The 26,033-nt window shown below is 49.7% G+C and overlaps 1 protein-coding gene across 2 annotated transcripts in view; it reads right to left on the bottom strand.

Moving 5' to 3' along the window:
* The window catches only part of ccnh (cyclin H), an 88,660-nt gene that overhangs the window by 55,463 nt on the left and 7,164 nt on the right, over positions 1-26,033 (bottom strand). For both annotated transcript variants that reach the window (XM_072516228.1, XM_072516227.1), the window contains exons 2-4: positions 24,138-24,280; positions 13,254-13,370; positions 12,985-13,058 (exon numbers count right to left, since the gene is read on the bottom strand). In XM_072516228.1, coding sequence (XP_072372329.1) covers positions 12,985-13,058; positions 13,254-13,370; positions 24,138-24,254 — 308 coding nt within the window. In that variant the 5' untranslated portion in view covers positions 24,255-24,280. The remainder of the gene's footprint in view (positions 1-12,984; positions 13,059-13,253; positions 13,371-24,137; positions 24,281-26,033) is intronic.

Genomic DNA, 26,033 nt, shown 5'->3' on the forward strand with positions numbered 1-26,033 from the left:
CCCTCAAACAGCCTCGCCCAGACTTCTGGTAGGGCTCTGTAGGGGGAAGATGTACACGGGGCAGCTCCCGCTACAGGACTCGGTTCTCAGGGTTTTTTTTCCTTGTTTTTTGCTTGTTTTGTCCGGGGGTGGGGGGGGGTTTGTGTTCCTCTTAATCCTTGTGGGTTTTTATTTTTGTGCACATTTTTTTTAAAATGGAGGGGGGAAAAAAAAGGACCCACTCAGCGCTCACCCGGAAGTACGAGCAGGAGAAAAAGAGAAGAGGCAGCAAGGGGCCGGACCGGTAAGCTGTGGCCCATGGGAGGAAAGGAGGGAAAGGTGTGTGAGAGGAGTCGGAGCCTTGGAAGCGGCCGGGAAGAGTCGCACCCCCCCAAACGGAGCTAGTGCCTTGGAGCGCAGGCCTGCGAGCCGGCCCGACCGAGCCACCCCCCCCCACACAGCAGAACATGGGCGGCCGAGGAGAAGCGGCACCGAAGTGGGGACCGAGCCAGCAGGAACGACCTGCGAACACCCCCACCCGCGGCATCAGGGCACGGGGCAACAAAACGCGGGGCAGGACGAGCGGCGGCCCAAGCCAAGTGGGGACCGAGCCAGCAAAAAGGACTGACCCTCCCGCCGCCCCACCCCCCCGGAGGCAACCACCACGAGGCAGGCGGCGGAATAAAGAGGGTCTCCCGGCCCGACCAGAAGCCTCTCTCTCCCTCTCGAGCCTGGGTGAGTGAGGAGGAGAAAAAGAAATGAAGAACTTCTTCTTTTTCAAAAAAAAACTTTGAAAAGAAAACTGTTAAAGGCAGAGAAAGTTTCTTCTGTTTTTCCACTTTTTTAAAAAAAACTTACCTGAAGAGAGTCTTTTTAGAAGGGGGGGGAAATAAAAGGAAAAAAAAAAGAGGGGGAGAAAAAGAAAAGAGGGGGGAAAAAAATGCCAGAAGTGAGCCAAAGCAGAGGGAGAAAGGGCACCAAAAGCAAACGGGGCAATATGCAAGCCCGTTCAGACGAGTTAATCGGCGCACAAAGCGGGGAAACGGAAGCCTCGCCGCAACAAAAAGAACTGGTCAGACAGGAGTATTTCCCCCCTGGGCCAGAGGGGAACTGGAACTGGAAGGCAGTCTTTGCCGAGGTGCTGAGGGAACATCAGCAGGAAAACAAGGCAGGGACCAGAGCAGACATAGAGGCTGCAGTACAGGCAGCAATGGCCAAGGCCCTGGCGGGGGTGCAGCTCACCCTGGGCAGAGCAGAGAAGAAACTGCAAGTCCAAGAGGAGAAACTGGAAACCCAAGAGGCGACCATTAAGGAGCTGGAAAAAGCCATGACTGACATGAGCGATTGGATCACGGCCCTGGAGAAAGAGGTGGCGAGATTGGGAACAACGCAGGGGAGCCTGAAGGGCAGGATGGATGATCAGAAAAACCACTCGAAGACAAAATGTCAGGATAGTGGGCCTACCAGAGGGGATCGAGGGTAGAAACCACACAAGCCTACATGGCCCAGATGCTGAGCAACTTAGTGGGGAGGGAAACTTACCCCAACCCACCAGAAATGGACAGAGCACACCGGTCGCTGCGCCCGAAGCCCAGGGCAGGGGTCTACCCGAGGGCAGTTATAGCTAAACTGCACCTGCACCATGACAGGGAAACAATCCTGCGCTGGGCCAGGCAAAACAGAACTTGCAAATGGGAAGGAGACTTCATTAGAGTTTACGAGGACATGGGTGGGGCAGACCTCGCCAGGAGACGGGCTGAATTCAATCGAGCGAAAGCAGCTCTTCACAAGAATAATGTGCGCTTTGGTATGCTGTACCCAGCGAAACCCTGGGTCACATACCAAGAAAGAGAGTATTTCTTCACAGCCTCCGCCGAAGCAAACAAGTTTATAGAGGAACACGGGCTGGAAAGCCAACAGCGAGGGTAGAAATACGGAGCCGCTGGCAAGGGACAACAACACGCCGACGGAGGGGTGGGGGTGGGGGGGGGTGGTGACGCCAGGCCCCCCCCGCCCCCACCATGGCGAGTGCACCCTGAACAAAAAGCGAACCACTACCCGAGGGACCGCCACAGGTAGGAGACCAGGCCCCAGCACGAGGGAACGAGAGTAGCAGAGAAGGGAGAGCAAGCGAGGGGAGCGCAGGGTAGGATGGGGGAAGAGCGGGCAGAAAAACGCAGAGGCTGGGCAACGGGGAAGCGAGACAGTAACTACCGAGAGAGGGGTCACCGCACTAGCAAGAAAGCTAGGACTGGGGACATGCAACAAAGCAGGGCGGCAGCGCCTCCCCAACCGGGGGGGGGGGGAAAAAGAGAAGGCGCAGGCAGAAGGGGGGGGGAGACCACTCAGAGGGGGGAGAGCAAACGGGGATAGGAACAGGGGAAAGAGGGACAAAGGAGGGAGATACAGGAGAGGGGGAGAAAAAGGAGGAAAGGGAGGGACAGACAAGGCTAGAAAATGGACAGCAATAGGGCTACAAAGTGCCACAACCAAGGGCTCGGAACAGGGAATCGCTGTAAGCATCCACCCAGTACGGTCTCTGGGCGAAGGGAGACTCCAGAGTGCAGGGGGCTACCCGCGTGGCGGTCGCACAGTGGGCAGCCATGTCGGGTGCCCCCTGGACGAAGGGAAACCGTGCAGGGGCCCGACCGCATGGAGAGAGCAGTGACAGTGGCCATCCTGGACGGCCCCCTAAAAAAGGGGAACCCTGGAGGGCAGGGACGCGTCCACCAGGTAAATATGGTTAATCCCACAGGAGCGAGGGGACAAATGCCCCCCACCAGGATAGTCACCTGGAACGTAAGGGGACTCAACGGCCCAGTAAAAAGATCCAGAGTCCTCAACCACCTAAGAAACATGAAGGCAGACATAATCTTCCTCCAAGAGACACACCTGAGAGAGCAGGACCGACTGCAGGTAAGAAAGGGCTGGGTGGGACAGGCCTACCATTCCGGTTACGGGACGAGAGCCAGGAGGGTGGCAATACTGATCAGCAAATGGACGATGTTTAGGGCAACAAAGACGGTTACGGACCCAGGGGGGGGGGCGGTACGTCATGGTCAGCGGGACCCTGGATGGGGCACCGGTAGTACTAGTTAACGTGTACGCACCCAACTGGGACGACACGAGCTTCATCAAGAAGACCATGGCAGAAATCCCTGACATAGCGACGCACCAACTAATCATGGGGGGGGCGGAAGAAAGACTTCAACTGTGTACAGGATCCAATGACCAACAGATCAAACGCCAAAACGGGGAAAATCTCAAGCATGGCAAGAGAACTCGGTCACTTTATGGAACAGATGGGAATGGTGGACCGCTGGAGGTTCACCCACCCAGGGGAGAAGGAGTTTTCCTTCTTCTCCCCAGTACACAACGTATACACCAGAATTGACTTCTTTGTGGTGGGGAAAACGGTGCTTCCGGGGATAGACAAAGTGGAATACTCCGCAATTGTGATATCAGACCACGCTCCACACTACATGGACATGAGGCTGAAGACGGACAGGGCCCAACACCCCACATGGAGGTTGGACGTTGCCCTACTAGCTGACAAGGCCTTCAACGAAAAGATATCGCGAGCCATAGCCGAGTACACGGAGAACAACCGGAATAGGGAGGTCTCACCCTCCACGTTCTGGGAAGCGCTAAAGGCCATAATAAGAGGGGAAATCATCGCTTTCAACACGCAAAGAGATAGGGAGGAAAGGGTGGCTAGGCAGCAGCTGGTCGACTCCATACTGGAGGTAGACCGTAAATACTCCGATGACCCGACCGTAGAGCTCCTGGCGGAGAGGAAAGAGTTACAAAGGAACTTTGATCTGCTCTCCACCAGGAAGGCAGTGCATCAACTCTGCCAGGCACGTGGGACCCTGTATGAACACGGAGACAAAGCCAGCCGCCTGCTGGCACACCAGCTGAGAAAGCAGGCAGCCACCAGAGAAATTGCACAAATCAGGGATACAAGAGTCATATTAGAAACAGAACCAGAAAAGATCAACAAAGCCTTCAGGGACTTTAACCAAGGGCTGTACACCTCAGAGCCCCCAATGGGGGAATCTGGGATGAAACGGTTCCTTGATGGACTGGACATACCAGTCGTGGGGGAGGGCTGAAAACGGGGCCTGGAAGCACCACTAGCGCTGGGAGAGATCATGGACAGCATTAGCCCCATGCAGGTGGGGAAGGCGCCGGGATCAGACTGGTTCCCGGTGGACTTCTCCAAAATAATTTGCAACAGCACTGGCCCCGCACCTGCGGGAGATGTTCACAGATTCGCTGGCTAATGGCAGACTGCCACCCACACTAGCACAGGCCTCAATCTCGCTGATACCTAAGAAAGATAAAGACCCAACGGAATGTGGGTCATACAGACCCATCTCACTGCTGAACAGATGCCAAAATACTGGCCAAGATTCTAGCCAAAAGGCTAGAAGACTGCGTGCCAGAGGTGGTCGCAGAGGATCAGACGGGCTTTGTCAAACGTAGACAGCTTACTTCGAACATTAGGCGCCTGCTGAACGTGATAATGACCCCATCCGGGGAGAGAACACCAGAGGTGGTCGTCTCCCTCGACGCAGAAAAGGCCTTCGACAGAGTCGAATGGAAATACCTCAAGGTACTGGAGCGGTTCGGGCTTGGAACAGGATTCACCTCCTGGGTAAAGCTCCTATACAACGCTCCCATGGCGAGCGTATGGACAAACAACGCCAACTCCCAGCTGCACCAGACAAGGATGCCCACTGTCCCCGCTGCTGTTCGCTATAGCGATCGAGCCACTAGCAATTGCACTCAGAGCAGCAAAACGCTGGAGGGGGATCCAAAGGGGCGGCAGAGAGCACAGAGGCTTACTCTATGCAGATGACCTGCTCCTCTACATTTCAGACCCACAAAGCAGCATGGACGGAATCATCGCGCTCCTGAAAGAGTTTGGCGCCTCCTCGGGCTACAAACTCAACATGAGCAAAAGCGAGATCTTCCCGGTACACCCACCAGTAGGTGGGGCAGCACTAACGGGACTGCCGTTTAAACAAGCCCAACACAATAGCTCATGACTGGAAAGGGATCCACAAATGGAACATCACCAGTCTGACAGAGGAAGTAAAAAAAAGACCTGCAAAGATGGAACACGCTCCCACACTCCCTCGTGGGGAGAGTTCAGACGATCAAAATGAACGTGCTGCGCAGATACCTCTTCCTATTCAGATCTATCCCGATCGACATTCACAAGGCTTTTTCAAAGCACTAGACAAACTAATCGCGCGCGGAGGACGCCTCTGGCAGGGGGACCTCCCTCTGGGCCCTCGCCACGGCAGCACTCCCATCCCCACCCAAAAAACAGTCCAGCAGCCCAGTGGTAACAGCCACCCTCCACTCGTGGAACCAACTACGGTAGCAATTTGGCCTGACCAAAATGTCGGACAAAGCTCCCATCTGCAACAACCATAGGTTCGCATCAGTGCTGACTGATGCCACCTTCAAAAGGTGGGGACAGGACGGAGGGACACTGACAGTCAGGGACCTATACACAGACAGCAGGATCGCAACAATGGATGAACTGACCGAGAAATTCCAGCTAGCCAAGGGGAACGAGCCAAGGTACCTGCAACTCAAAAGCTTCCTACAAAAGGAGACAAGGACATACCCACAACCGCCACGACAGACATTACTGGAAGAGTTACTGGACGCAAGCATACTAGAGAAAGGAAACTGTAGCGACATGGATGACCGACTGGTAGAGAGGACCGACACCGTACTGGACGCAACAAGAATGAAATGGGAGGAGGACCTGGGGATCGAGATAGTGTGGGGACTCTGGAGCAAAGCACTGCATAGGGTCAACTCCATCTCCACGTGCGCAAGGCTCAGCCTGACGCAACTAATAGTGGAACATAGAGCCCACTTAACAAGAACCCGTATGAGTAGGTTCTTCCCGGAGGTGGAGGATAGATGTGAACGGTGCCAAGGAGGCCCGACCAACCACGCCCACATGTTCTGGTCTTGCCCCAGACTTGTGGAGAACTGGACAGCCTTCTTCGAGGCAATGTCCGAAGTGGTGAGGGTGGAGCAATGCCCGAAGGTGGCGGTCTTCAGGGTTTCAGACCAGCCAGATCTATTCCTGGGGAGGAGGGCAGACGCCCATGCCTTTGCCTCCCTGATCGCCCGCCGTAGAATGCTGTTCGGCTGGCGGTCAGCAAAACCACCCAAAGCTGTAGATTGGCTGTCCGACCTCTCGGAATCTCTCCAAATGGAGAAAATCAAATTTACCATCTGAGGGTCAGGCGACGGCTTCCACAGAACGTGGGAGCCATTCACCCAATTGTTCCGGGACCTGTTTGTGGCCAACAAACAAGCAGAAGAATAGCCAGGTAGCCAAGAACCAGGGGAAAGTAGCCAAAGCATGAGAGGGAGAGATAAACCAGGGGGGGGGGGGGGGGGAGAGAGAGAAGAAAGAGGGAAGAGACAGGGAACAATAGAGGAGAGCCAGGGAGGTTGGGGGGGGGGGGGGGGGGGGGGGGGGGGGGGAGGCAGGGAAACGTTAACAAACTTGGCATCCACAGGAACACAGAAAAAGGAGAATACAGGCAGAAGATGGGAGGTCCGGCTGAAGCGGAAGTGAGCACGAAACGACAACGGCAGTGAAATCCGTCCGGGAAAAGCAAGGGACAGCACCAGCACCAGACCCATTTGAGTATTGCCCTCTGTAATTGTCTCTCCGGCACCCAAATGCATATCTACCCCCCCCCCCTTTTTTTAATGTTATGACGCTCCTGTTATGCCGGGAAAGAGATAATAATATCTATGGACGCTGAAAAGGCTTTCTAATCGGGTTGAGGGGGAATGTCTTTTTGAAATAGGAGGATGATTTGGTCTTGGGACAGGGTTTTCTGGCTGGATTAGACTGTTATATAGAACCCCCACAGCTAACGTGTAGAAACCACCATCAGTTTGGGTTATTTTAGCTTGCAGCGAGGAACAAGACAGGATGTCCACTGTCCCCGATGCTCTTTGTACTGGCGACTGAGCTACTGGCAATAACACTTAGGGCATCGACAATGGCGCTTAGGACATCGACAAGAGTTGAGAGAAATTGCAGGGATGGGGTGGAGCACCAAGTCTCCCTGTATACAGATGACCTGCTGTTATGTGCCACAGATTTGGTTTCCAGCATAGATCAGATTTTGGCGATTCTGCTCAAATTCGGCTCATTCCGAGTCTTTTCACAGTAACTTCATTGAAGCATACTTGTGACAATAAGCGATTTTCATTTAATTTCATTTCATTCTCGGGATACAAGCTTAAAGTGGGAAAGAGAGAGGTGTTCCCGGTCAATTTTTAAAGGACGTTAAAAAAAAAAAATATCGGATGTAAAATGTAGTTACAAAGTGGGACAGGCAAGAAATACGTGCACAAATATTGTGTATTTTGCACATAATCTTAAAATGCCTGGAATAAAAATATTTTTCAGTAAAATGTGGAAAAATGAAAACTTGTTCATTTTCAGCAAGGTTAGAAAAGCAGTACAATATTTAAATGGAGAGAACGCAGACCTCTGTCGTGTATGAATCACAAAAGTTAGTATGTAGGGCAGCAAGTGATTAGGAAGACAAATGGAACGTTGGTGTTTATTGCAAGGGGATGGAATATAAAAGTAGAAAAGGTTTTACTGCAACTGTACAGGGCCTTAGTAAGACCACATCTGGAGTAATGTGTACAGTTGGTCGCCTTAATTCAAAAATAATATTGGGCGCAATTGAATGACATCATGCCCAACTCGGTGATGCGACGAGGTCATTAACTCTGGTGAGAGGCCGCAATCTGGATCTCACCCCTTTAGACTTATTATTTAAATATGTCGGTGCCCGATTCTCCCGAGGCCCGGGAATGAATGCCCAAGTCTGGGAGAACGCACCAAGGCGCCGTATACCAGTGGTCCACACAAACAAGGACCAGATATAATGGCACATTGGGGGTTGGAGGGTCTCCTAGGACCCCGGGTTGAGGGGCTCTGGGAAGGGTGGTACTCTGGCACTCCACTGGCACCTGGATACCTTGGTACTGCCATCCTGGCACCACTACCTGGCCACCCTGGCAATGCTGTCCTGGCACTGCCAAAGTGCATTTGCCAAGATGCTCAGTTACCCGTGCCAGGGAACAGACCAGTGGGTGTGCCCTGCCCTTATGAGGTGGGGGCTTGAGGATTCCTTAAGAGGTAAGCTGGGGCAGTGGAGTGGGGGGGGGGGGGGGATTCTGGAGCCTGAGGTGGGGTGTCCAACTGGGGGGGGGGGTTGAGAGATCAGGCGGCATTTTAAAATGGCAGCCTGATCTTTTCCTGCACGGATTAGCTCCCCGCCGAGGCCAGAAAAGGCAATAGTCCCATTTGATAGCGGGGTCTGTTGTGTTATGCTTCTTCATGTAGCATAAGCTGCTTCCTTGATGTATGCTCTGACAAAGGAAGGTTCAGACTTGGAGATAGGTTTAACACATTTATTGAACAGTTAAGAATTCTCCTACTTGAGTTCGACTCTCCTGCTAATCTTGCTATAGTACTCAGTCTAATTAACCAGTCTGCTCCAAGCCATGCGGTGGGTGTGATGCTTCCGGTCTGCCCCTGTCCTTCTCTCTGAGTGTCGCCTGTGGAAAAGAGAAAGAGCATGTGTGCCCTGCCCTTTTATATGGGTTGCCCCCTTGTGGTAATGTCACCTCTGGGTGCCTTGACTGCCCATTGGTCGCGTCCTATTCTATGCGTTCATTAGCTGTATGTCTGCATGTCATGATGTCTCTGGTGCTCTCTCTAGTGTTTACTTAGTCTTAATGTATTTACATTAACCCCTTGTGTATTTACAGTGATGCAATCACCACATCCCCCTTTTTTCATGTTACATAATTTTCTGTACAGTGTCAAAGAAAATTGAACAAAACAGTAGATAAGTGATGACATGTACAAGTCATGACAGTGATGATTATACAATACCAAATAATATGTATGACTCCAAAGTTCATGAAGTTATATGGTCAAGTGGCTTTCTTGTTTTGTTATTGACGTGTCGATGTTGATCTTGTCATTTCCTTGTGAACGCCGTCAGTGTCCCTGTGCTCAAGGAACCAAGAAGTCATCAGGAGGTGTGCAAATGGTCAAATCACTTTGTTGTCTGATTTGGACTCTATTTTTCTATGCTTGTGGTAGCGATGCAGTCATCTGTGTTGTCCGACCTGGACTGTTTCTTGTGATTGCGATATTGATGCCGTATGTCAGCTGCCTTGAAAGCTGGTCTGCTTGTTTGTAGTGTCGCAAATATGAATTTGTAAGATGCGTTGACATGCCATATGTCTGCACACTCGCCATAGTCTTGAGCTGTGCTGTCTTAGTGTCCTGCATTTGCAGAGTTGTACCATGTCGTACCAGTCGTTGTTCCAGTGTTGTTGTTTTTGTCATGCTTGTTGTGGACGTTGGTGCCTTTGGTATGCTTCTTCTTGTTATCTTAGTTGGTGTTTTTGTAGGTTTTGTTGTTGTGTTTGTTGCATTCAATGACCACACTGAGTGGAGGATTCAAGTCCTTCACAAAGTTACTTGTGTCAGTGTTCTTTGTGGCATCTGCTATTTCATTGAGTGTGCCGTCTCTGATTCCTCGGCGCTCCACGTCTGGAGTCATGTCCGGTTCACTAGAATCATCTTTGGCTTGTCGATGCTCCCCGTCTGGAGTCCTTTCTGGTTCACCTGAATCAGCTTTGGTTTCTTGACACTCCACGTCCGGAGTCATTTCAGGTTCACTTGAATCATCAGAGGTGTCACTTGAATCATCTGAGGTGTCTTGATGCTCCCCGTCCAGAGTCAAAACGTTCAGGAATGCATTTTCTTGTGGATAGGCTCGAGTGGATGAGGTTTGACTTAACGTGGTGCCACTGGAGTCACTAGTAACCTCACTTTGATCGTCGAGTGCCTCTGTACATACTAGCTGAGGTCTGTCAGCCTCGCTGAGATGTCGCACATCTTGTATGGGAATTGGGAAGCCTTTGTCACTTGTCGCACATACAATGGGTAGACCTTCAGTGTCTTCTTGTCGGTCAGTCTTCTTCTGGTGGCTCAGATAATCTGGGTAGACTGTCATAGTCTTTTTGTTGTTCACGTGAGCGTGGTAGACTGTCATGGTCGTCTTGCTGTGCACTTGAGCGTGGCAGACTTGCATTGTCTGCTGCTGGTTGCTCAGATAAGGTTGCTAGACCTTCATAGTCTTGTTCATGCAAGGACTGCGCTCTGGAGTCTTGCGTTGCTTCCATCGTGGAGTCTGTCCACGAGCTCCCTGTGGAGGCTTGTACCGCTCTCTCTGTGGAGTCTGGCATCGTTCCCTGTGTGGAGTCATGCAGTAGTCTCGCTGTGGAGTCGATCTGTGCGCTCTCAACGAAGTCATGCAGTGGTCTCGCTGTGGAGTCTGTCATTGCTTTGTGGGGGGAGTCGGGGACTCTTTGTGGTGCGTGGACCACCCGGTGTGTGGAGTTGGGGGACTCTTTGTGGTGCGTGGACCACTGGTTTGGCGTCAGTTCGCTCTCTGTGGGCTTGTACCTCCCGGTGTCTTGGCGTCAGGCCATTCTCTGTGGGCTTGTACCGCTATCGGTCTCTTGGCTTCAGGCCACAGCAGAATCCTGTACTCACGGGTTGGGATGTCGTCTATGCTGGGCTGAGGATCCTCAAATCCAAAGAACTCATCCATGTCGGTGTCGGATTCTGTAATGTACACCATCACGTTGCGGTTCGGATTTGGTACGGAGGTCGCCACGTCCAAAGATGAAATCATCTTCCGAGTCGTCGTCTTCAAGGACCATATCATCACTTTTTGTGTCGGAGCTGTCATTGTGCTCGCTATGTCCAAGGAAGAAATCAATGTCGCAGTCGTAGTCTTCAAGGACTAAACCATCTCTTAAGGCGGTGCTAACTGCTTGTTCAGGTTCTGCGGAAGTTACTTTCAGCTACTGGCCGAAGTTAGGGCATTGTGCTGTTGTTCCAGGTGAAAGAATTGTGTTTTCTGGCATTAAAATTCTTTTTCACTCTTTTTGGGCATTTCCCCTTTAAGTGGGCGTGGTCCGGAGCCTCTGACATCATGACGCTTGTGACGTAGAGCGTAGGAATGGATTGCGCATGCGCGGATCGCTTTTCCTTTACTGTGCACTCTTTGTGCAAATGCGCATGCGCGGCTTCGCGTGCATGTGCAAAACGCGGTTTTGCCGGTTCACGTCTTCTGGGGAACTGCGCATGTGCGGCTCCTTTCTCAAGATGGCTGCCAATCAAAACTGCTGTTTTCCTCTGCTGCAAGCCTACCTTTGCCTCGTGGTGAGTACAGGTGCCAGTTTTACCGATTTCTTGTGTTGTGTTCACCTCGCAGTAGTTTTCAAACTTGTCCAGGACTGTCTGGAAGTCTCTCTTGTCTTGCCCTTTGGAGTACCTGAAGGAGTGGAAGATCTCTGTTGCACTTTCACCCGCAATGGTGAGTAGACTCTTCATCTTCTCAGCATCGGCCATGCCATCTAGGTCGGATGCTACCATGTAAATCTCAAATCTCTGTTTGAATGCACGGCCATTGGCACTGAGATTGCCGTGGTACCCGAGCTGCTGAGGAACCGGAATCTCGAACATCTTGCCTGGGTGCTGTTGCTGGTAGTCATGGATCTAGAGTTCAACTATATAGATTCAACAGGCACTCACTGGTACCATGTTGTGTTATGCTTCTTCATGTAGCATAAGCTGCTTCCTTGATGTATGCTCTGACAAAGGAAGGTTCAGACTTGGAGATAGGTTTAACACATTTATTGAACAGTTAACAATTCTCCTACTGGAGTTCGACTCTCCTGCAGATCTTGCTATAGTAACTCAGTCTAACTAACCAGTCTGCTCTAAGCCATGCGGTGGGTGTGATGCTTCTGATCTGCCCCTGACCTTCTCTCTGAGTGTCGCCTGTGGAAAGAGGCAGAGCATGTGTGCCCTATCCTTTTATATGGGTTGCCCCCTTGTGGTAGTGTCACCTCCGGGTGTCTTGACTTCCCATTGGCCGTGTCCTATTCTATGTGTTCATTAGCTGTATGTCTGCATGTCATGATGTCTCTGGTGCTCCCTCTGATGTTTACTTAGTCTTAGTGTATTTACATTAACCCCTTGTGTATTTACACAGTGATGCATATCACCACAGGGTCATTCTCAGTACTGCAGGCGCCCAAAACGGGACTCTTCTTTTTTGTGTGTTAAGCCGTACCCATTCGGTTTGCTGCAACAGAGAAGGTTCACTTGACTCATTGGATGATGGGCGTATTTTATGAAGAAAGTTTGGGGAGCTTTGGACTACATCCAATGGAGTTTAGAAGAACAAGACGAGATTTTATTTAAACATAAGACTTTGAAGGGACTTGATATGGTGGCTACTGGGGGCTATTACCTCTTGTCAAGGAGACTAGAACTGGGCTCCACTGATTCAAGAGATTTCCATTTTAAAACAGTGATATGGAGAATTTTTTTATTCCTCAGAGTTTTTAATGTGGAATTCTCTTCCCTAGAAAGTAGTGGAGGTTGGGTCATTGAATTTATTCAAACTGAGTTTGATAGATTTTTGATAGACAGGGAGTCAAAGGTTATGAGGGCCAGACAGGAAAGTGAAGTGGACATCAGAATCAGATCAGCCATGATCTTATTTAATGGCGGTGCAAGCTCGAAGGGCCGAATGGTCTACTCCTATTTCCTGTGCTTTATTTTTCAAATACGTATTTCCATAACCTTTCCATTTACCCACCCTCCCCTCCCAAAAAATGAATATTTAAAGCTTCAACTGCATTGATCACTATTAGTAATCTGGGAAGAATTGTCATTTAATGTTAGGTTTTGATAATATCATAGATTAAAAATAGGAATAAAATGGAGCCACATTATCTATCAGCTGTTGAAAAATTACCAGTTATCATGGGACGTTAACTCAACTGTGGCAACAGCAACTAGGTCAGCAAGCAAATAAGACAAAAACTCACATAATAGTCCTTGGATGATATTCCATTAAAGAGTTATTCAAAAAAAATCTCTTGAAATACATGCTTGCGGTACCCTAAAAAAAATAAACAATGTTCTCAAAATCCATCATACTTGTAACAGATTATTTACGTTTTGAAATGTTACATTTGATCTTTTACATCACCTATATGGTCATAAAATTTGCATAAACAGTTAAAATGCATGATCAGTTAGTAAATCACAAAACAATTCTCAATGTCTACATCAACATAAAGGTATGTATTCTCACCATCACAGATTTGGGCATAATGGGTTTAAATGCAGAACAGAACTCCAAGAGTCTTTTTTCATAATATTTACGCAGTACCTCCTCTTCATGAGGCTCCAGTAAAGCCACCGGAGAAAGCTGTTCAGGAAAACCAAAGCAATTGTTATTAGGACAAACAATTGAGAAGTATAGCAGCTCTGCACATTATATTCCACTCTTCAATACCAATGGCAGGAGCCTTTAACAAAGTTGAACTTCTACATTTCGGAAGGGAATGGGGCAAGCAGGGGGAGGTGAAAGAGAGGGAGCTCTAACCAAATCTACTCTGCTCTTTCCAAAACCTCATCATTTAAAATTTATAATTTCGCCATTTTTAATTGATTGCACTCATTTTTCTTCTTTCTTTTTTAAAAATATTTTTTTATTCTCCTTTTTCACATTTTCTCCCAAGGTTACACCCAGCAGCAATAAACAATAATCAGTAACAAATATGTCAATCTCCATATCAATAATAACAATCCCATCCTCCCACCAAACCCCCAAACATTAGCCCGCATGTTCACACAAACAAATGACAAAAAGGAATTAGGGATCACCCATAGTCGCCATTAACACACACAGCACCCCCCCCCCAAATCACACGCCCCAACTAATGTTCGATGTTATCCAGTTCTTGAAAGTGCGTAATGAATAATGCCCATGAATTGTAGAACCCCTCCATCCTTCCCCCCCAGTTCAAACTTAACCTTCTCAAGTCAAGAATTCCAACAGGTCCCCCCGCCATGCGAAGGCACAGGGTGGAGAGGTTGCTTTCCAACCTATCAGGATCCGCCTTCGGGCGATCAACAAGGCAACACCCGTTTCCAACCCTGGCTGGTCCAACACCCTGAATAGGCCTCCCGGGGGCCTGGGTCCAGTTTCACGTGCACCACTTTAGAAATTACCCTAAAAACCTCCTTCTAGTAATCCTCTAGCTTTGGCCAGGACCAAAACATATTAACGTGATTAGTGCCCCCCACCCCCGGCAACGTTCACACACATCTTCTACTCCTTCAAAGAATCGGCACATGCTCGCCCTCGTGAGGTATGCTCTGTATACCACCTTCAGCTGTATGAGCCCCAACCTCGCGCAAGAGGTGGAGGCATTCACTCTCCGGAGTTCTGCATTCGATGAAAGACAAGGCATGGGCAATCGGCCAAGCCGCCCCCCCGTCCCTCGTGACCCAACCGAGCTCCACTCTTTTCAAGGTCTGGTGAACAATTATGGAAAATCCATTCCCCGCACGGCTATGTTGCTCAAACCGCTCCACCAACTATTGAAGGACAGCGATGGGACTGGGCCCCTCGCACCACGGGGCTATCCAAGAAATCAAATTGCGAATCTCGTCGGACGATTTACTAACACATTTCGACCCATCCAAGCCTTTGCTCCTTGCATGCGATGCCTCACTGTATGGTATCGGAGTGGTACTGGCACACCGCATGCCCGACGGCTTGGAGCGGCCGATAGCCTTTGCGTCCCGCACACTTGTGGATGCCGAATGGAACTACGCGCAAATGGAAAAGGAAGATTTGGCCATCGTATTCGCGGTGCAAAAATTCCAGCAAAACAATTCTGTACACGCATTCACGACATGCAGAGACCACAAGCCCCTGCTGGGGTTGTTTAAAGGGGATCGAGTGATTCCGCCAATTCCACCTGCCCGGGTCCAGCAATGGGCGTTGCTGCTCGCCACCCAGGTTTCTGGGTGCGGCGATGACCAGCTAAGTCGCACGTTTCGGCAGCTCCCGGTGGAACGGACTTTTGGGCTCTTAATAGGAGCCCCAACAGCAATTTTAACGGCTAAAAACACTGTGCGGTATACCAGAAGGGAATCCCCCCTGGACACGGATGGAAAAAGGAGCGGAAAGTGGCCGGAGTGCGGTGGATCCTGTAGAGCAGCGGCCAGGAAGGCAAGCACAAAGCAAGATGGCGTCGGAAGGTGGCAGTTTAATATGGGGCCCGGAGTTCCTGCGGCGCTGCGTGGAAGTATAGGTAAAAGATAGCTGTTTAAGTACTCATTTTTAAAAATGAGAATTTCAGCACACATAAATTCAGGACTTCAATATGATACATGAAACAGCATAAAATTCCATTATAAGATTATAGCAGCACAGTTGCAAGACAATTTGACACTGCTTGTGCTAATTGTCAAGGCCAAGGACTGAGTCCCATGGCAACTAGGTGGCAAGAGTCCAATGCAGTTTGTAAGAGCATTGAATCATATATATATATATATATATATATATATATATATATATATATATATATATATTCTCTCGATATGAAGTCTCAATTGTTACATTAGCCAAGCCAGCTAAAAGATTAGCAAAATATCACATTCCATAACATGTAGACATGAAACAATTAAAAAGTTGATGTTGCACATTGAAGATGGACGGCTTGCCATCAAATCAAATGTGTTGGAGTCTAACCCAAACCAATTAGGATTATATTGGGGTGTAATTAGATGACTTAAGACAGATATGAAAGTGTATAACTGAAAAGTTTCCGCCCACCATTTTAGTGTATTGTCTTTGGGTATGTGTTGTTGTATTGTCTTTGGGGGTGTGTGCGTTGAGGAGATGTCTTTGTGTTGTCTTTCTGTTAGTTTAGTCAGTTTTGTCCTTTATAGTCTCCATTTTAGTTTTTGTCTTTGGGGGGTTATGTCAGTCTAACAGTCTGTGTCAGTGATGTTAGTCCACTTTTGACTTTGAGTTTGAGTTTAGCTGAAGATTAGCTTTCTCTCTCTCTTCATGTTTCATTGCCAGACTTTGACCTTTTAAAAGTTACTTTCGAGCTGTCTGCCTAAGCAAAGAAAGATAATGCCTGTAATTCTCTGAAAGCTTCGAATTGTCTACGAATTGCCTTTTAAATGACTTTCAAATTGTAATCAAGCGACTACAAATAAAACAATCCTTTTTGGCACCTGAGAAGTTTATACTGCAAATTTCTGCTGAGTTCCAGTATTCGCAAAGTGCTACTGATAACCGAATAGCAGAGATGATATAAATTCCTTCAACTATACACAGTCGAATAATACAAGGAATCGAACAACTTGGCAAAGTCCAGAAATAGTACAAATCTTACAACTTGTCGTATTGCGCTAGGACTTGATTCATCAACTAAGCTTCCCCCAAACTTGGCGTAGTTCGACAGGATAAGATCCCACAAATTAAAGATTCTTATACCCCGATATTACAGGCGATTGAAGGGCTAAAGGAGGAGCAAAAGACCCAGGAGCAGGAGCTTCGGGTCGTGAAGGCAAAGGCTGCTGAGAATGAGGACGAAATACAGGGCCTGGGGGTGAAGACAGAGATGCACGAGGCACAACACAAAAGGTGTGTGGAAAGGCTGGAGGTGCTGGAGAATAATGCGAGGAGGAAGAATTTAAGGATTCATGGTCTTCCCGAAGGTGCAGAAGGGGCGGACGTCGGGGCATATGTGAGCACGATGCTTCACTCGTTAATGGGATCGGAGGCCCCGACGGGCCCGTTGGAGGTGGAGGGAGCTTATCGAGTTATGGCGCGAAGACCGAGGGCTGGAGAAATTCCTCGAGCCTTAGTGGTGAGAATTCTCCGATACAAGGACAGAGAGATGGTTCTCAGATGGACAAAGAAAACCCGGAGCAGTAGGTGGGAGAACGCGGTGATCCGTGTATATCAAGATTGGAGTGCGGAGGTGGCGAGAAGGAGGGCAAGCTTTAATTGGGCCAAGGCGGTGCTGCACAAAAGGAAGGTTAAATTTGGAAACGCTGCAGCCGGCAAGACGGAGGGTCACACATCAAGGGAAACACCACTACTTTGAAACGGCAGAAGAGGCGTGGACATTTATTGTCGAGGAGAAACTGGAATAAGCGGGCTGGAAAAAGAACGATTGGGACAAAGTGGTGGGGTGATTACGTGGGGTGAAGGGGGGGGAAATGGGGGAAGAGATGATTTCCCAAGTTGTTAATCCTGCGACCCTGTAACTTTTCTCTCTTCCCCATGTCGTGGGGGAGGGAGGATGGGGAGCTGGGGGCGCCGGCCATTGGGGGCGGGGCCAAATGGGAAGCGCGGGCTTTGTTCCCGCGCTATGGTAATCATGGCGGGAACAGGGAAGCAAGAAGGAGGGGGCCTCGCACAGTGGGGGCCGAGGTCACGGGGGGAAGCCAAGGTCGGCCAGAGTTTGCTGACTTCTGGGAGCAACATGGGGGTGCAATTCCGCTAGAAAGGGATCTAGCGGGGGGGGGGGGGTTAACTGGGTTGCTGCTGCTGGGGAGAAGGGGGAGCTGGTATGGGGTGGGGTGATCGGGGAGGGAGGGCGCCGTTGGGGGGAGATACGGCAACATGGGAACCGGGAGAGGAGCTGGATTGAAAAAGGAGATGGCTAGTCTACAAGGGGGGGGGGGTAAAGAGCCCCCCAACCCGGATGATCACGTGGAACGTGAGATGGCTGAACGGGCCGATTAATAGTGCACGGGTACTCGCACACCTAAAAAAACTTAAGGCAGATGTGGTTATGCTGCAGGAGACGCATCTGAAACTGATAGACCAGGTCAGACTTCGCAAAGGATGGGTGGGGTAGGTGTTTCATTCGGGGCTAGACGCAAAAAACAGGGGGGGTGGCTATATTAGTGGGGAAGCGGGTAATGTTTGAGGCAAAGACCATAGTGGCGGATAGTGGGGGCAGATACGTGATGGTGAGTGGCAGATTGCAAGGGGAGGCGGTGGTTTTAGTGAACGTATATGCCCCGAACTGGGATGATGCCAATTTTATGAGGCGTATGTTGGGACGCATCCCGGACCTAGAGGCGGGAAAGTTGGTAATGGGTGGAGATTTTAATACGGTGCTGGACCCAGGGCTGGACAGATCGAGGTCCAGGACCGGAAGGAGGCCGGCTTCAGCTAGGGTGCTCAAGGACTTTATGGAGCAGATGGGAGGAGTAGACCCCTGGAGATTTAGTAGACCTAGGAGTAAGGAGTTTTCGTTTTCTCCTATGTCCACAAAGTCTATTCACAGATAGACTTTTTTGTTTTGGGAAGGGCACTGATCCCGAAGGTGACAGGGACGGAGTACACGGCTATAGCTATTTCGGACCACGCTCCACATTGGGTGGGCCTGGAGATAGGGGAGGAAAAAGAACAGCACCCACCCTGGAGAATGGACATGGGATTATTGGCAGATGAGGGGGGGGGGGGGGGGGGGGGGTTTAAGGGTGAGGGAGTGTATTGAAAGGTACTTGGAACTCAATGACAATGGGGAGGTTCAGGTGGGAGTGGTCTGGGAGGCGTTGAAGGCTGTGGTTAGAGGGGAGATGATATCTATCAGGGCACATAAAGGAAAGCAGGAGGGTAGGGAAAGGGAGCGGTTGTTGAAAGAACTTTTGAGGGTGGACAGACAATATGCGGAGGCACCGGAGGAGGGACTGTACAGGGAAAGGCAAAGGCTACATGTAGAATTTGACTTGTTGACTACGGGTAATGCAGAGGCACAATGGAGGAAGGCACAGGGTGTACAGTACGAATATGGGGAGAAGGCGAGCAGGTTGCTGGCCCACCAACTGAGGAAAAGGGGAGCAGCGAGGGAGATAAGGGGGGGGTGAGAGATGAGGAGGGAGAGATGGAGCGGGGAGCGGAGTGTTCAAGGCATTTTATGAAAGATTATATGAAGCTCAGCCCCCGGAAGGGAAGGAGAGAATGATGTGCTTTCCAGATCAGCTGGAATTTCCTAAGGTGGAAGAGCAGGAGAGGGCGGGACTGGGAGCACAGATTGAGACGGAGGAAGTAGTGAAAGGGATTGGAAGCATGCAGGCGGGGAAGGCCCCGGGACCAGACGGATTCCCAGTGGAATTCTATAGGAAATATATGGACTTGCTGGCCCCCCTACTGATGAGAACCTTTAATGAGGCTAGGGCAAGGGGGCAGCTGCCCCCGACTATGTCAGAGGCAACGATAGCGCTCCTCCTAAAGAAGGAAAAAGACCCGCTGCAATGCGGGTCGTATAGGCCCATTTCCCTCCTGAATGTGGATGCTAAGATTCTGGCCAAGGTAATTGCAACGAGGATAGAGGATTGTGTCCCGGGGGTGGTTCATGAGGACCAAACTGGGTTTGTGAAGGGGAGACAGCTGAACACAAATATACGGAGGCTGCTAGGGGTAATGATGATGCCCCCATCAGAGGGGGAAGCGGAGATAGTGGTGGCGGTGGATGCCGAGAAAGCATTTGATAGAGTGGAGTGGGATTATTTGTGGGAGGTGCTGAGGAGATTTGGCTTTGGAGATGGGTATATCAGATGGGTACAGTTGCTGTATAGGGCCCCGATGGTGAGCGTGGTCACGAATGGACGGGGGTCTGATTATTTTCGGCTCCATAGAGGGACGAGGCAGGGATGTCCTCTGTCCCCGTTATTGTTTGCATTGGCGATTGAGCCCCTGGCCATAGCATTGAGGGGTTCCAGGAAGTGGAGGGGAGTACTCAGGGGAGGAGAAGAACACCGGGTATCTCTGTATGCGGATGATTTGTTGTTGTACGTGGCGGACCCGGCGGAGGGGATGCCAGAGATAATGCGGATACTTGGGGAGTTTGGGGATTTTTCAGGGTATAAATTGAACATGGGGAAAAGTGAGTTGTTTGTGGTGCATCCAGGGGAGCAGAGCAGAGAGATAGAGGATTTACCGTTGAGGAAGGTAACAAAGGACTTCCGGTACTTGGGGATCCAGATAGCCAAGAATTGGGGTACATTACACAGGCTTAATTTAACGCGGTTGGTGGAACAGATGGAGGAGGACTTTAAGAGATGGGACATGGTGTCCCTGTCACTGGCAGGTAGGGTGGTCCTCCCGAGATTCCTTTTTGTGTTTCAGTGCCTCCAGGTGGTGGTCACGAAAGCTTTTTTCAAGAGAATCGAGAAGAGTATTATGAGTTGTGTGTGGGCCGGGAAGACCCCGAGAGTGAGATGGGGATTTTTGCAGCGTAGTAGGGACAGGGGGGGGTTGGCACTACCGAGCCTAAATGACTATTACTGGGCCGCCAATGTTTCAATGGTGTGTAAGTGGATGGGAGAAGGGGAGGGAGCGGCGTGGAAGAGATTGGAGAGGGCGTCCTGCAGAGGGACTAGCCTACAAGCAATGGTGACGGCACCGTTGCCGTTCTCACCGAAGAAATACACCACAAGCCCGGTGGTGGTGGCTACATTGAAAATTTGGGGGCAGTGGAGACGGCATAGGGGAAAGACGGGAGCCTCGGTGCGGTCCCCGATAAGAAATAACCATAGGTTTGTTCCGGGGAGAATGGATGGGGGATTTGGAGCATGGCAAACAGCTGGGGTAGTACAATTGAGAGATCTGTTCGTAGATGGGACGTTTGCGAGTCTGTGTGCGCTGACGGAAAAATATGGGTTGCCCCAAGGTATTTTGGTATATGCAACTGAGGGCTTTCGCGAGGCAACAGGTGAGGGAATTCCCGCAGCTCCCGATGCAGGATAGAGTGATGTCAGAGACATGGGTGGGGGATGGTAAGGTGTCGGACATATATAGGGAAATGAGGGACGAGGGGGAGATCATGGTAGATGAGCTGAAAGGGAAATGGGAAGAAGAGCTGGGGGAGGAGATTGAGTAGGGGCTGTGGGCTGACGCCCTACGTAGGGTAAACTCATCGTCCTCGTGTGCCAGGCTAAGCCTGATACAAATCAAGGTTCTACACAGGGCGCATATGACTGGAGCACGGCTCAGTAAATTTTTGGGGGTAGAGGATAGGTGTGGGAGATGCTCGAGAAGCCCAGCGAATCACACCCACATGTTCTGGTCATGCCCGGCACTACAGGGGTTCTGGGTGGGGGTGGCAAAGGTGCTTTCGAAGGTGGTGGGGGTCCGGGCCGAACCAACCTGGGGGTTGGCTATATTCGGGGTTGCAGAAGAGCCGGGAGTGCAGGAGGCGAGAGAGGCTGATGTTTTGGCCTTTGCGTCCCTAGTAGCCCGGCGCAGGATATTGTTAATGTGGAAGGAAGCCAAACCCCCGGGTGTGGAGACCTGGATAAACGACATGGCAGGGTTTATAAAGTTAGAACGGATCAAGTTCGTATTAAGGGGTTCGGCTCAAGGGTTCACCAGGCGGTGGCAACCGTTCGTCGACTACCTCACAGAAAGATAAGACGGAATGGAAAAGAAGAAGACAACAGCAGCAACCCAGGGGGGAGGGGAGGAACCGGACGGACTCTCAGGGATGTCATTGTATATGTATAGACACTTGTTATAGGTAATGTATATTGGATTGTATCTTTGGAGAGTAACTATTTTTGACAAGGCAGTTGCCACTCAGTTTTGTTTTTGTTTATATGTTATAAAAAAAGTTTTTTTTTTTTTTTTAAATAAAAAAAATACCCTGGGGCATCGTCCGGGCAAAGGATTTTGCATGCCGACACAGCTGTCGGCCCTTCAAGACTGCCAGCACCCAATGCGGCCACGGAGATGATAGCTGCCCCCCACCTTGACACGCTGCCGGTTACAGCAGCCCGCATAAAATGAGTGGACCCAGACGGACCAGAAATTGTAACAGGTCCGGCACTCGGTCCAGTACGGGGCCCAACATAGGGCACTTCCGGACAAACTGATGGCCTACACCTCAAAGCTGCCAGAATTGAGCGTCGAGGATGACGCCCACTTGTGGGGGGGGGGGGGGGGCGCAAGTGATTGTGCCCGAGCAGGGTCGCACATTTTTATTTATCGACTTCCACAGCGGATATCCAATGGTGGCAAAGGTGAAAATGCTAGCCCGCAGTTATATTTGGAGAACGAGATTAAACTCAGATTGAGAATGTGGCCCACAACTGCGCTCCCTGCCAGGAGCACAGAAAAGCCCTACTGGCAGTCCCGATGCACCCTGGGAGTGGCCCGGGAAGCCATAGTCGCGAGTCAACATAGACTGTGCCAGTCCGGTCCATTCCAGAGGGCCACGTTCATCATATTAGTGGATGTCCACTCTGAAATGGGTAGAGGTACACTAGGTTCCCACTGCAACCACACGAGCCACTGTAGACAGACTGTGGAGCATCTTCAGCACGCACGGGTTACCCGAAGTCCTGGTATCCGATAACAGAACGGCACTCACCAGCCATTTGCGAGTTTATAGCTGTGAACAGCATCTGGATTGTACGTACTGCCCCGTATCACCTGGCCTCAAACGGGTTGGTCGAACGAGTGGTCCAAATCTTTAAGTGGGCAATGAAAAAAATACCCACAGGATCCTGGGAGACGCCGTTGCTGCGTTCCTTGCCCATTACCGCACAGCAGCACATGTCATGACCTTAGTCTCGTACTCCCTGCCGTCAGGAAGCGAGTCAATCAGCGCCAGGACCGTTCGACGAGGGACTCACGTCGGGTCCCAAAGATATGCAACTTTGAGATAGGCGATGAGGTCTATGTCTGAAATTTAGGGGCAGGAGCCAATTGGATCCCTGCTGTGGTGGTCCGCGCAACAGGACCAGGAAGCACACCGCCACTTGGACCACATGCGTCAATGGGACCAGGAGCCGCCGGAGCAACATCCGGAGACCCCACTCAGGTTCCAGGCACCGTGTACCCAATGCTGCCAAAGGAGATCCCCGTGGCCCACTGAGGTCAGACCCCCTCTCAACAACATTGTACTACATTCCCCTCCTACACCCTGGAATACGAACTCCCCAGGTGATTAGGGGACGGAGCTTCCTCCCAATTGGAGGAGCCCCCATAGGATATAAACCCTGGCAGGGAGCAATTTGAGGAAGAGGACACTGAGGGGGAGTGTCGAGTGAGCGAGTATTGTATTGTGGAATAGTAGAATAAACCTTGTTGTATCCTGACTGAATGGCTAAGTGTGGAGTCATTACCTTCGGTCATAACAGAAATGAAATAAAGAGTATACACATGGAATAAAGGTACATCAAGTCTTCACTGGACATTGTACTGTAGTTACGTTCCAAAAAAGTGCAACTTTAAATTAAACAACATTAAGTGAACCGGATTTTTCCCATTTTAACCAATGAAAAGCTCTAGTTGGGTTCTGTAGGAACCTCCTCATCAGAAAATGTTTAAAACATTATACCCTGTTAGTTGAAATAGTTTGCATTTAGCAATGTACAAAATAATATAAGTTTTAAAATATAAAAGAAATACCCCAACTCTTTCTACTTCCTCGGGTTCGCTGCCTCTCCCACTCCCCAGTGTGTTGCCTCTCCTCCTCCCCAACCCTCCAGCTCACTGTCTCATTAAACAGAGAAACTTAAATGGGGACTTACTGTAGCAGCTGATTAGGGGGCAATTTAGCGTGGTCAATCCACCTAGCTTGCACATCTTTTTGGGTTGTGGGGGCGAAACCCACACAAACACGGGGAGAATGTGTAAACTCCACACGGACAGTGACCCAGAGCCGGGATCGAACCTGGGACCTCGCGCCATGGGGCCGCAGTGCTAACCCACTGCGCCACCGTGTTGCCCTACATTTCACAAATATAAATGATTTTTTTCAGGTCAGGGAGAGAGTGATCAACAGTAATTACAACTTATTACACTTTTAAAAGCGCATTTACAACTCATTCAACATAGTATAATGTTTTTAAGGATTTTTCCTACCAAATTAATAGTGTAAAAAGTGGAAGCTCACATCAAATGATTTCCAAGATTCCACTTGTGTGGACTTCAATTGTGCACCTGTGAAGTGGAAAACATCAACTTTGGGACAGAGGACTGACATAAACTTCTGATTGTGTGTGTTTAACTGCACATCTTCAGATGCCAGAAGTTGTCAGTTTCATAAGTGGTGAGCGCTGACAATTTTGCTGTACAATTTCTGGGTTACTAAGTACAATTCTACATTTGATATTTCTGCAAACATACAAAAGTATACTTTACCTTTCCACATGCCAGAACCGTTGACTGAAATTTCTTATTGGCTTCAATTCTCATATTTTCCAATTTTTCCTCGCTCTGAAAAATCCAGCATCTCTTCTGAGTGCTGTTGTTAAACATCTTCGAACATCATTCAATATTCACTTCTGTAATCAGAAATAAAACACAGAACAATATTATGGGCAATTTCAGTGTAAAACACATCATTTTACCTCTGGCAAACAACTTGCCATTACCGGGAGAATGTGATCACACTACAGATAGTACAGGAGAAACTGACAAGGATGTTGCCAGGACTGGAAAATGTAAACTATATGGGCTGATTGGACAGGCTGGGCTTGTTTCTTTGGGACAGAGGATGAAAATGGCGACACAAATTTGAAAAGATAGGCCCCAAAGAATAAAAGGAAATAGCATTTGGGGGTGGGGTGTTGGGGGTGACTTAAAGCGAGGACTTACTGTACCGTAACCAGTAATCCAGATGCCCAGGCTATTCCTCTGGGGACACTGGTTTAAATCCCACAACGGCAGCTGATGCAAGTTAAATTCAATTAACTGTCCCCGGTACAGTCTCCCTGGCAACACCTCTACCAGAGTCCACTTGCCAACTAATCAGTGCTCTCTTCTCACGCAGTATAAATTGTTATTTGCTTTACAAATGGTATTCTTGCAGTGACCCTATCAGTACAAGAAAAAAAGCTTCAACAGCGTGTCTCTTTTTTCAACAAGACTCAAGTTCTGTGCCACCAAACTACTATTCCTAGATATGTCCAGAACCAGTGGAAGAATAGATCCACCAGAGCTGGCAGCATTGGAGGGGGAGGAATTGGCCCTACCAGTGCTCAGATCCACTACAGACAAGAAAACCTCCTATTGATTACCACCAACCACACTCCCTCTTGTAGCCACCTAAAATGGCTGATTCTCAATCAATTTGGCCAAAACCCGATATAAAATGGCTAACCGAAAAGGCTGATGGGAAAAGCAGCCAACAGGGCACAAACGGACAGAATAGCGTATTCGGCTCTGGGTAAGTCGGCCCAGATCGATACCTGCGACCATTAGCAGCACATCAACACAGACATCTGCAGTTTAATCGGCTATCCCCGGGAACAATTGCAACATTAGCAATTGAATGACGGGCCAGACCTCTCGGCGCCAGCAGTGGCCGAGACAAAGACAGGTGAACGGCCACCCCCCGATCCAGGAATCGCCCCAGTATTGGAGCATATCGAACCCAGTGATTGGGAACAAGTCCAATCACTTGGGACTCAGGGTCAAGGTCCGCCCAGAGAGGCGGGAAGCCCCTGGGCCCTATAAATTGAGAGGCCAAGTTCAGATTGACCCTTCTCTCCCTTCTTCTCCTGCTCGCAACCTTCGCAAGAACCATCGACAAGAAACCGTAAGTTTGACTCCAGCAATTGCTACCCGATAGAGACTCCTAGCCATCGACCCATATCAGCCTTTTGAATCCCGCAGGCCAGACTCAATTCGATAAGCCATTCGTTTCCCTGACCTGGTGGGCCATTCCCAAAAGTTAAGTATTGGCCAGTAGTGGTAGGTAGTGATATAGAAAGTAGGGTTATTGTGTAAGTATTTATTGCTGTACATAATAAATGACCATTGATTTCAATCTTACTAAGCGGTGTGCTGTCTTATTAATCATAACTCGAACTTGAACCACGTGGCGGTATCAGAACGATACCTGGCAACTCGTGAGCAAAGGTGACATAATCAGAGCTAATAAAACTAAGGTTAATAAGAGCATCACTCTGTTGATGGATTAGTACTCCTTCATGTTGAACACCGCTTGCAAAAAGCACTGAGCAAGAAAACAGAATGTACTTTTGGGGCAGGCATTTAAGACGGCCATGCAGAGTGCCTCCAGAGCCCCAGTGC

Source organism: Scyliorhinus torazame, chromosome 9 (assembly GCF_047496885.1).
Source record: "Scyliorhinus torazame isolate Kashiwa2021f chromosome 9, sScyTor2.1, whole genome shotgun sequence".
NCBI lineage: Eukaryota > Metazoa > Chordata > Chondrichthyes > Carcharhiniformes > Scyliorhinidae > Scyliorhinus > Scyliorhinus torazame.